General features: G+C 37.1%; 1 protein-coding gene across 1 annotated transcript in view; it reads left to right on the top strand.

Annotated features, from left to right (window-relative positions):
* The window catches only part of DNAAF9 (dynein axonemal assembly factor 9), a 189,849-nt gene that overhangs the window by 83,204 nt on the left and 93,803 nt on the right, over window positions 1–12,842 (top strand). Inside the window, exon 9 of the mRNA XM_077156837.1 lies at window positions 12,576–12,631. Coding sequence (XP_077012952.1) covers window positions 12,576–12,631 — 56 coding nt within the window. The remainder of the gene's footprint in view (window positions 1–12,575; window positions 12,632–12,842) is intronic.

Raw genomic sequence — 12,842 nt, 5'->3', positions numbered from 1 at the left:
GAGTCCCAAATCACTTTTTTCTCCCTACATTTTATGCATTTTTCTTTTAGGTCTTGTAGGAAGTAAAAAGGGAAATTACAAATCACAAATAACAGTAGTACTGGCATTTATATTTACCCATGTCATTACCCTTAACTGAGAATTTTATTTCTTCATGTGACATTGATCTGTGGTCTTTTGTTCCTTTCCTCTCAACTTGTAGAATTCTCTTTAACATCTCTTGTAGAGCTGATCCAGTTGTGACGATCTCTCTTAGCTTTTATTTATCTGGGCATGTCTTAATCCTGCCCTCATTTTTGAAAGACTGTTTGCTTGATATAAAATTCTTGATTGGGGGTCAAGATGGCGGCTTAACAACGTGCGCATTTTAGTTCGTCCTCCAGAACAACTACTAAATAACCAGAAACAGTACAGAACAGCTCCTGGGGCCACGTCAGTGACCAGACACACAGCTTACCCCAGTCTGGACCAGCTGGACCGGCTGCGAGCACCCTCCAGAACCATGAGTTCCCAAAGCTGCGGTGGCCAGCGCCCCTTCCCCACAGGCCTCTTCCCAGAGGGGAAAGGAAAGGACTTTACCAGCAGCAGGGACTGGGCACAATCAAACACCACTTGTGGAACTAATTAACAAATTCTGACTACTAAAAATAGGCCCCCAGCTTAGGTGAACCTGATCAAAGCTGGGGTTGCTCATTTTTGCCCTGGCGCCAAGGGGGCAGGACTGACAGAAAAAGGGGCGGGGGGAGTGAGAAGGAAACAGAGGTTTTTGTGGCTGTGTATCTACAAAGGCTTGACTGCTTCTGGATACAGTGGCAGGACTTTTCAGGCTGCAACTGCCCCAGGCATAGGCAGAAGTGAGCTCTTTTGGGGGCTTGTCTGGAACCTGTGCCTTCCCCAGGGGAGGGATGAAGCCCAACTCAGGTGGAATCCCTCCCTCAAGAAACTCAAACCCCAGGGCTTGGTAATTTGAAGGCATTAAAACCAGCCTACAACCTCTCCTCCGTCTCCACCACGCCCCCAGCAGGGAGAGTCTGCCAAAGTTAAAGGTACCACATCATCTTATGCTGGTGGGACCTGCAGTTAGACAAGCACCACACACAGGGCAGGATAAAAAAAACAGAGTCCAGAGACTTCACAGGAAAGTCTTTCAACCTGCTGGGTCTCACTCTCGGGGGAAAACCAACACAGGTGACTCTTTCCTCCTAATAGGAGGCCAGTTTGGTCTGGGAAAATCTGGGGTATATAATATCTAAGTATACCCTCCTAAGTGTGTGTGAAGGGAGAAGGCACCACACAAGCAGGGCAAGAAACAAGAAAACAAGAGCTGAAAAATTCTCCTCTGTTAAATAAAACTTAAACTAAAGGTCCAGATAAAGCTGGACGGAATGCCAAAGAACAGATAGACAACAAATTCATCCAGCAAGAAAACCCTAGATAAAAGAAGTGAAAGCAATCTCCAGAATAAGCTAATTAAGGTAATTAAATGCCTAGATGCCAGCAAAAAGTAACGAATCACACTAGGAAAATTGAAGATATGGCTCAGTCAAAGAAACAAACCAACAATTCAAATGACATACAGGAGCTGAAACAGTTAATTCAGAATGTACGAACAGACATGGAAAACCTCATCAAAAACCAAATCAATGAATTAAGGGAGGATATAAAGAAGGCAAGGTAAGAACAAAAAGAAGAAACGGAAAGTTTGAAAAAACAAATCACAGAACTTATGGGAATGAAAGACACAGTAGAAGAGATGAAAAAAACAATGGAAACCTACAGTGGTAGATTTCAAGAGACACAACATAGGATTTCAAAACTGGAGGATGGAACATCTGAAATCTGACAAGAAACAGAAACTACAGGGAAAAAAATGGAAAAATATGAGCAGGGACTCAGGGAATTGAAAGACAATATGAAGCGCACGAATATACGTGTTGTGGGTGTCCCAGAAGAGAAGGGAATAGGAGGAGAAAAACTAATGAAGGAAATTATCACTGAAAATTTCCCAATTCTTATGAAAGACTTAAAATTACAGATCCAGGAAGTGCAGCGTACCCCAAAGAGAATAGATCCAAATAGATGTACTCCAAGACATTTACTAATCAGAATGTCAGAGGTCAAAGAGAAAGAGAGGATCTTGAAAGCAGCAAGAGAAAAGCAATCCATCACACACAAGGGAAGCCCAATAAGACTATGCACAAATCTCTCAGCAGAAACCATGGAGGCGAGAAGACAGTGGGATAATATATTTAAATTATTAAAAGAGAAAAACTGCCAACCAAGAATTCTATATCCAGCAAAATTGTCCTTCAAAAATGAGGGAGAAATGAAAACATTTTCAGACAAAAAATCACTGACAGAATTTGTGACCAAGAGACCAGCTCTGCAAGAAATACTAAAGGGAACACTAGAGACAGATACGAAGGCAGAAGAGAGAGGTGTGGAGAAGAGTGTAGAAATGAAGACTATGTGTAAAGGTAAAAAGAAGGAAAATTAGATATGACATATAAAATCCGGAAGGCAAAATAGTAGAAGAAAGTACTACCCATGCAGTAATAACACTGAATGTTAATGGATTAAACTCTCCAATCAAAAGACGTAGTCTGGCAGAATGGATTAAAAAACAGGAGCCATCTATATGCTGTCTCTACTCAAAGGACACGAGGCCAAGGACACAAATGGACATTTACACACCAATGTTTATAGCAGCATTATTAACAATTACCAAGAGATGGAAACAGCCAAAATGTCCATCAACAGACAGTTGGCTAAACAAACTGTGACATTTACATAAGATGGAATATTATGCAGCTGTAAGACAGAATAAAGTTATGAAGTATGTAACAACATGAATGGACCTTAAGGGCACTATGCTGAGTGTGATTAGCCAGAAACAAAAGGACAAATACTGTATGGTCTCACTGATATGAACTGACATTAGTGAGTAAACTTGGAATATTTCCTTGGTAACAGAGACCATCAGGAGATAGAAATAGGGTAAGATATTGGGTAATTGGAGCTGAAGGGATACAGATTGTGCAACAGGACTGAATATAAAAACTCACAGATGGACAGCACAATATTACCTAACTGTAATACAATTATGTTAAAACACTGAATGAAGCTGCATATGAGAATGATAGAGGGAGGAGGGCTGGGGCATAAATGAAATCACAAAGAAAGATAGACGATAAAGATTGAGATGGTGTAATCTAGGAATGCGTAGAGTGTATAATGATAGTGACTAAATGTACAAATTTAAAAAATGTTTTTGTATGAGGAAGAACAAAAAAATGTCATTACTGCAGTGTGCTGAAAATAGATGGTACTTAATATTTTAAAATTTCAACTAATGTGTGAGACTAAAGCAAAAAATGTTTTAGTACAAATCTATACTTTGACTAGTGCATCTCCTAATCTAACTTATGTAGATAGATGATTGAACACCTTAAGTACATGGAACTTTGTATAGGCCATGAGATTTTGTTGGTTTGTCCAGGTGATGCCCTGATGAATCCCAGAGTGATTTGATCAGTGAGTGGGAAAGTATTTGCAAAGTCCCCTTCAGGGAATGGTGAGAATGGGGGAAAACTCAACTTCCCCAAGTTGAGTTCTTGATATTCTCACAAGCAGTGTGGACAACCAAAGCTATAGGCTGAGCCCCCAGTCTTGGGGTTTGTTCATATGAAACTTAACCCCACAGGGGATAGGTCAAGCCTACTTAAAGTTAATTAAGCCTAAGAGTCACCCCCAAGAGAACCTCTTTTGTTGCTCAGATGTGGCCTCTCTCTCCAGCCAACCCAGCAAGCAGACTCACCACCCTCCCCCTGTCTACATGGGACATGACTACCAGGGGGTGAATCTTCCTGGCAGCATGGGACAGAAATCCCAGAATGAGCTGAGATTCAGCATCAAGGAATTGAGAAAAACTCTAGAATGAGCTGAGACCCACCATCAAGGGATTGAGAAAACCTTCTTGACCAAAAGGGGAAAGAGTGAAATGAGACAAAGTGTCAATGGCTGAGAGATTCCAAACAGAGTCGAGAGGTTATCCTGGAGGTTATTCTTATGCATTAGATTATCACCTTGTTATCCAAGATGTAATGGAGAGGTTGGACGGAACTGCCTGAAAATGTAGAGCTGTGTTCCAGTAGCCATGTTTCTTGAGGATGATTGTATAATGATATAGATTTCACAGTGTGACTGTGTGATTGTGAAAACCTTGTGCCTGATGCTCCTTTTATCTACCTTGTCAACAGATGAGAGGAACATAAGGAATAAAAATAAATAATAGGGGGAACAAATGTTAAAATAGATTTAGTTTGAAATGCTAGTGACCAATGAAAGGGATCAGTAAGGGGTACGGCCTGTAAACATTTTTTTTTTTCTGTTTGTTATATTTTTCTGTTGTCTTTTTATTTCTTTTTCTGAATTGATGCTAATGTTCTGGGAAATGATCGTGATGATGAATATGCAACTATGTGATGATATTGTGAATTGCTGAGTGTATGTGTTGGGAATGTTTGTGTTTCTCATAATTTTTTTTTAATTAATAAAAAATTAAAAAACAAAAAAAACAAAAAGAAACAAACAAACAAAATTCTTGATTGGCAATTTTTTCCTTTCAGCACTTTAAATATCCCACTGCCTTCTTGCCCCCATGGTTTCTTTTTCTTTTTCTTTCTTTTTTATTTTATTTTATTTTTTTGCCTCCATGGTTTCTGATGCAAAATTGGTACTTACTTTTATTGAGGCTGCCTTGTACGTGTTGTTCTTCTCTTGTGGCTTTCAGAATTCTCTATCTTTGGCATTGAGCTGTTTGTTTATATTTCGTGGTGTGGATCTATTTGGGTTTATTTTGTTTGAAGTTCATGGAGAATCTTGGATTTGTATATTCATGTCTTTCATTAAATTGGGATGTTTTCAGCCATTATTTTTTTTAATATTCTCTCTGCCCCTTTCTCTGTTCTCCTTCTGAGATGCCCACTGTACATATATTGGTATGCCTGATTGTGTCCTACAGATTCCTCAGGCTCTATTCATTTTTCATTCTTCCTTCTGCTCCTCAGACTGAATTAGTTCAATTCTCTTATCTTCAGTTTTACAGATTCTTTCTTCTACTAATTCTAATCTCTTTTGAACCCTGTAGGGAATTCTGAATTTATGTTACTTTGGTCTTATCTTTATTTGGTGGTTCCTTTTCATAATTTCCATCTCCCTGTTTATTTTCTCTTTTTGTTCATTTGTGTTGTTCTTGATTTCGTTTAGTTCTTTGTCCGTTTTTTCCTTTAGCTCTTTGACCATATTTGGGAACCTTTCTTAAAAATCTTTGTTGGGCAGGCCATGGTGGCTCAGCAGGCAGAGTTCTTGCCTCCCATGGCAGAGACCCAGGTTTGATTCCCAGTGCCTATCCATGCAAAAAGAAAAAAATCTTTGTCTAATATGTCCCAAGTTCTCTTTGATAGTTTCTAATGTTTTAATCTCCTTGCCCTGGGCCATCACCTCCTGTTTCATTAAGTGTTTAGTAATCTTTTGTGGAAACATGAACACTTTGCTATTTTACTGTATTATCTCTGGAATTTAGACACTGAAGCTTGATCTAAGAAGTATTATGTAGAACTTTTGTTGATACCAAAGCCGATAAAGGAAAAGAAAGAGAAAAGAAGGAAAAGAAAAAAGTATCTTTCCCAGGTTCTTTAGATTGCCCTATGCAAGTACTGCCCTTCAGAGTTTATCCATACAATGAGTTTAGAGAATAGCTTCTGACCAAAGCGTAGGGGCTGTCCTCATCCTTTCTGCTCATGTGCCTTGTCTTGAGCATGTGCATGTGGCCCGAGGAATTCCCCTGTTTACAATGATGTGAATGTCCCCTTTTTCCTAGGATAAAATTTCTTTACAGTTCCAGGCCCTATAACATGGTGCCTACAGCCTGCAATCCCTTGTCCCGGGAACCACTTGACTGCTCTCCCATAACATTCTGTAGGAGACCTGTAGAATGTGCTTTCTACACACAGGAAAAGTTCTGGGATGGCAAATCTTTCAGGCTACCACCGGACAGATTGGGCCAGACATACATACTTCTAGTCTGTGCACATGATAGTGATGAGTGGGGAAGGGGCCAGCCAGGGTGATACAAGTTCCTACCCATTTTAAGTACTAGTTTTCTTGATTTAGCACTTGCACTATTAACTGTTTATTGGAGCTTTCAGAAAGATGTTTCTGCTAGTTCTTGTTGGTTACTCAAAGCTTCTATTGGGATGGAGCGCTGAAGCCTCTTACTCCATAATCTTGATCAGGGTGGGGCTTTGCAATCTTAATTTTTTATTGGTGATTACCCTAGCACTATGCACACAAAACATGAGAATTACTTCTTTGTTTTCCTGGGAAATTTGTATCAGTATACTACTAAGTTCTTTGGATTCTTACACCTTGAGTTTGTGCGTGAAGTTACTTGTTTTTATTGGTTGATAGAAGATGCTATTTTTAAATTAGAAGTGTTGATCCAGGTGAATATATAGGCATTCATTTAATAATTTTTTTCAAATTTTCTGTATGTTTTAAATTATAATAAAAAGTTGGAAAGAAAATTATAAATGCTTTCAACTTTTTTGGAATAGTTTTCTAGGACATAAATTTAGAGGGCGAGGGTTTAAGTTAAGTTTGCTTCTTATTTTAAAGCCTTCCTTCTTTGAATTGGAGAGTTTATGCTGTATATTTATTTTTCTTGTTTTAGTTATTTTTGGGGGGGCATAGATGATTCCATTAAGTGGTATAAAATTCAAAAGGCAGCAGAGGATATACAATAAAGTGTTTCCCTACTGCTCTGCCTCTCAACCATCACATTTTCCTCTCTTAGAGGCAACAAGTGTTTTTGGTTTCCTGTCTATTCTTCCAGTATTTCACATATATACGTGTGTGTGTGTGTATAGTAGCATATTAAACATACTCTTTTGCATATTCCTTTTATATTTACTAATATATCTTTCAATTTTAGTTTGCTATCAGTACCTAAAGAGCATACTCATTCCTTTTTACAGCTTCATAGTATTCAGTCATATAGGTGTGCCATAATTTATTTAAGCAGTCCTCTGTTGTTTTATTTTTGCAATTGTAAAGATGCTGTAATGAATATTGCTATATGATACCTATAAATGTATCTGTGGGCTAAATTCTTACTACTGGAATTGCTGGTTCAAAAACAGACGCCTCACAAATGAAAATGAAAACACAACATATCAACATTTATGGGATGCAGCAAAGGCAGTGCTAAGAGGGAAATTTATTGCCCACAATGCCTATATCAAAAAATAAGAAAGAGCAAATATCGAGGAATTAAATGTCCACTTGGAAGAACTAGAAAAGGCATGGCAAACTTACCTCCAAAGCAAGCAAAAGGAAAGAAATAATGAAGATTAGAGCAGAAATAAATGAAATTGAGAACATGAAAACAATCGAGAAAATCACCAAAACCAGAAGTTGGTTCTATGAGGAAATCAATAATATTGATGGACCCTATGGAATAAAAATAAATAATAGGGGGAACAAATGTTAAAAATTAATTTAATGTGAAATGCTAGTGATCAATAAAAAAAAAAAGATTGATGGACCCTTAGCGAGAGTGACAAAAAGAAGAGAGAGGATGCAAATAAATAAAATCAGAAATGAAAGAAGAGACGTAACACTGACCCCACAGAAGTAAAGTAAGTAATGAGAGGATATTACGAACAACTTTATGCTAATAAACTTGACAATGTAGATGAAATAGACCACTTCCTAGAAAGGCGTCAACAACCAACTTTGACTCGAGAAGAAATAGACAACCACAACAAACCAATCACAAGTAAAGAAATTGAATCAGTCATTAAAAAGTTCCCCAAAAAGAAAAGTCCAGGACCAGATGGCTTTACATGTGAATTCTACCAGACATTCAAGAAAGAATTAGTACCAATCCTGCTCAAACTCTTTAAAAAAATTTGAAGAGGAGGGAAAGCTGCCTAACTCATTCTACAAAGCCAGCATCATTCTCATACAAAAGCCAGACAAAGATATTACAAAAAAAGAAAACTACAGACCAATCTCTCTTATGAATATAGATGCAGAAATCCTCAACAAAATTCTTGCAAATCGAATCCAACAGCATATTAAAAGAATTGTACACCATGGCCAAGTAGGATTCATCTCAGGTATGCAACATAAGAAAACATAAGAAAATCAATTAATGTAATACACCATATCAACAAATCAAAGCAGGAAAAGCACATGGTTGTCTTGATTGATGCAGAAAAGGCATTTGACAAAATGCAACATCCTTTCCTGTTGAAAACACTTCAAAGAATAGGAATAGAAGGGAACTTCCTTAAAATGATAAAAGGAATATATGAAAAACCCACAGCTAATATCATCCTCAGTGGGGAAACACTGAAAACTTACCCCCTAAGATCAGGAGCAAGGCAAGGATGTCCACTATCAACCACTGTTATTCAACATTGTGTTGGAAGTTCTAGCCAGAGCAATTAGACAAGAAAAAGAAATACAAGGCATCAGAATTGGAAAGGAAGAAGTAAAACTCTCACTGTTTGCAGATGATATGACACTATATGTTGAAAACCCAAAAAATCCACAGCAAAACTACTAGAGCTAATAAATGAGTACAGCACAGTGATAGGTTAGAAGATCGATACTCAAAAATCTGTAGTGTTTCTATACACTAGTAATGAACAATCTAAGGGGGAAATCATGGGGGGAAAGTCCATTTTCAATTGCAACCAAAAGAATAAAATATTTAGGAATAAATTTAACTAAAGAGACAAAATACCTATATAGAGAAAACTATAAGAATTTGTTAAAAGAAATCACAGAGGACCTAAATAAATGGAAGGGCATACCATATTCATGGATTGGAAGACTAAATACAGTTAAGTTGTCAATTCTACCTAAATTGATTTACAGATTCAGTGCAATGCCAATCAAAATCCCAAAAACTTAGTTTTCAGAAATAGAAAAACCAATAACCAAATTTATCTGGAAGGGCAGGGTGCCCCAAATACCTAAAAGTATCCTGAGAAAGAAAAACAGGTCGGAGTTCTCACACTACCTGACTTTAAGGAATATTATAAAGCTACAGTGGTCAAAATAGCATGATACTGACATAAAGCATGATACTGACATATACTGACCAATGGAATTGAATAGAGTGCTCGGATATAGATCCTCTCATCTATGGATGATTGATCTTTGATAAGGCAGGCAAGCCAACTCACCTGGGACAGAACAGTCTCTTCAATAAATGGTGCCTAGAGAATTGGATATCCACATGCAAAATAATGAAAGAGGATCCATATCTCACACTGTATATGAAAATTAACTCAAAATGGATCAAAGACCTAAACATTAGATCTAAGACCATAAAAGTGTTAGAAGAAAATGTAGGGAAGTATCTTATAAATCTTATAACAGGAGGCAGTTTTCTAGACCTTACACTCAAAGCACAAGCATTAAAGAAAGAAAGAAAGAAATGGGAACTCCTCAAAATTAAACACTTTTGTGCATCAAAGAGCTTTGTCAAGATAGTAAAAAGATAGCCTATACAATGGGAGACAATATTTGGAAACTATATATCAGATAAAGGTCCAATATCCAGAATACATAAAGAGATTGTTCAACTCAACAACAAAGAGACAGACAACCCAATTACAAAATGGGCAAAAGACTTGAACAGACACTTCTCAGAAGAGGAAATACAAATGACAAATGGCCAACAGGCACATGAAAAGATGCTCAACTTCCCTTGCTATTAGGGAAATGCAAATCAAAACCACAATGAGATATCATCTCACACCCACCAGAATGGTCATTATCAAAAATCAGGAAACGACAAGTGCTGGAGAGGATGTGGAGAAAGAGGCACACTTATCCACTGTTGGTGGGAATGTCAAGTGGTACAACCACTGTGGAAGGCAGTTTGGCAGTTCTTCAGGAAGCTAAGTATAGAATTGCCATATGACCTGGCAATACCATTGCTAGGTATCTACTTAGAGGACATGAGGGCAAACAAACAAACAAACATTTGCATACCAATGTTTATAGCAGCATTATTTACAATTGCCAAGAGATGGAAACAGCCCAAATGTCCATCAGCAGTCGAGTGGCTAAACAAGCTGTGGTATATACATACGATGGAATATTATGCAGCTGTTAAGACAGAATAAAGTTATGAAGTATGTAATAGCATGGATGGGCCTTGAGGACATTATGCTGAGTGAGATTAGCCAGAAAGAAAAGGACAAATACTCTATGGTCTCACTGATATGAACTAACATTAATGAATGAGCTTGGATAATTTCATTCGAGAACAGAGGTCATCAGGAGATAGAAATAGGGTAGATAGTAGGTAATTGGAACTGAATAGATACAGATTGTGCAATGAGACTGATAGTAAAAATTCAGAAATGGATAGCACAATACTACCTAACTGTAACACAATTATGTTAGAACACTGAATGAAGCTGAACGTGAGAATGATAGAGGGAGGAGGGCGGGGGGCACAAAGGAAATCAGAAAGAAATATAGACAATAAAGACTGAGATGGTATAATCTAGGAATGCCTAGAGTGTATAATGATAGTGACTAAATGTACAAATTTAAAAATGTTTTTGCATGAGGAAGAACAAAGGAATGTCATTACTGCAGGGTGCTGAAAATAGATGGTAATTAATATTTTAAAGTTTTAACTTCTGTGTGAGACTAAAGCAGAAAATATTTATTTGGTACAAAATGTATATTTTGACTTGTGCAGTTCCTAATATAACTTATGCAGACAGCTTAATTGAACACCATAAGTACATGGAACTTTGAATAGGGGCATGAGATTTTGTAGGTTTGTCCAGAGTGATACCCCGATAAATCCCAGAGTGATTTCAACAGTGAATAAAAAAGTATTTGCAAAGTCCCCTTGGGGAAATGGTGAGAAAGGGGGAAAATTCATCTTCCCCAAGTTGAATTCTTGATATTCTCACAAGCAGTGTGGACAACCAAAGCAATAGGCTGAGCCATCAAACTTGGGGTTTGTTCATATGAAACTTAATCCCACAAAGGATAGATCAAGCCTACTTAAAATTAGGCCTAAAAGTCACCTCCTAGAGAACCTTTTTTTTTGCTCAGATGTGGCCTCTCTCCCCAGCCAACACAACAAGCAAACTCACCACCCTCCCCCTCTCTACGTGGGACGTGACTCCCAGGAGTGTAGACCTTCCTGGCAAAGTGGGACAGAAATCCTAGAATGAGCTGGAACTCAGCATCAAGGGATTGAGAAAACCTTCTCAACCAAAAGAAGGAAGAGCAAAATGAGACAAAATAAAGTGTTAATGGCTGAGAGATTCCAAACAAAGTCAAGAGGTTGTCCTAAAGGTTAATCTTACATATTATATAGCTATCACCTTTTTAGTTAAGGCGTAACAGAGAGGCTGGAGGGAACTGCCTGAAAATGTAGAGCTGTGTTCCAATAGCCATGTTTCTTAAAGATGATTGTATAATGATAAAGCTTTCACACTGTGAGTGTGTGATTGTGAAAACCTTGTGTCTGATGCTCCTTTTATCTGCCTTATCAACAGATGAGTAAAACATATGGATTAAAAATAAATAAAAATAGGGGGAACAAATGTCGAAATAAATTTAGTAGATTGAAATGCTAGTGATCACTGAAAGGGAGGGGTAAGGGGTATAGTATGTATGAATTTTTTTCTGTTTTCTTTTTATTTCTTTTTCTGAATTGATGTAAGTGTTCTAAGAAATGATCATGTTGATGAATATGCAGCTATGTGATGATATTGTGAATTACTGATTATATATGTAGAATGGAATGATATATGTTAAGAATTCGTGTTTGTTATATTTTTTAAAAATTAATTAAAAAATTAGAAAATAGATGCCTCATAATTTATTAAAGGTTACAAAGTTGCACAGTTTTAAATTCCCAAGAGCAAATACGATTATTCATTTTCTATAGTGTGATATGTTTTAGCAGACTCACCTGCCGTACTCCATTTTGTCAAAATTTATTCTTAGACTTTGCTTATCATGATGTTTCTTAGGTACTCTTTGGCCAGCTGCTAATAGCTACCTATATTTAAATTTATATAGTTTATAAGATCAGCATATTAGAATTGATATATATTTGATTAATTGGAAATACAGAATATTTAAAAATAGAAGGAAGAACATCCTTCTAACCACATGGTTAGCACCTTTTCAGTAGTGAAAAGAAAAGTAATTTCTTTTCAGTAGTTAAAAACTATAAAATTTGATAGGAATTTATTTTCCTTCCTTTCTTTCTCTTCTTTCTTTCCTTTTTTTTTTTTCTTTTATAGCTTTTTTGTCTTTTTTCTTTGCTGCTTGTTTGCCACCCGTACACAAAATTCATGTTTTCATCCACCACACACATCATGTTCTTATAGTAGTCTACAGACATGCATCTCACACAAACATGATGTGTATATACATACATACTTATGTGAGGAGATTTTGTGATTGTTTTACAAAATTGTGATCTTAATATATAATGTGTTGTCTGTTTTTAGCCTTTCAGAAGTTACTTCAGTCATGGAATGATCTCCAGCCATATAACTGAAAACAGGTAAAGTTATTGGAGAAGAAGGGTAAGTGGCAATAGAAAAAGTGGGGTCGACATGGGAGTGGGGGTGTATAGGTGGATGTGGTACACTCTGCAAGTCTGGAAGCTGAAGCAGGAGGAACTATGTCTCCACTTAAGTTATCAAGGGTAAGAAATCCATGCTCTGTTTTGTTTTCCTCTAATTTTATAGTAAATTAAATTTTAAAACATTGTA

The sequence above is a fragment of the Tamandua tetradactyla genome, chromosome 1 (assembly GCF_023851605.1).
Source record: "Tamandua tetradactyla isolate mTamTet1 chromosome 1, mTamTet1.pri, whole genome shotgun sequence".
NCBI classification, from domain to species: Eukaryota; Metazoa; Chordata; class Mammalia; order Pilosa; family Myrmecophagidae; genus Tamandua; species Tamandua tetradactyla.
Note: the sequence above shows the minus strand (reverse complement) of the source record. Positions and strands in the feature narration are given on the sequence as shown.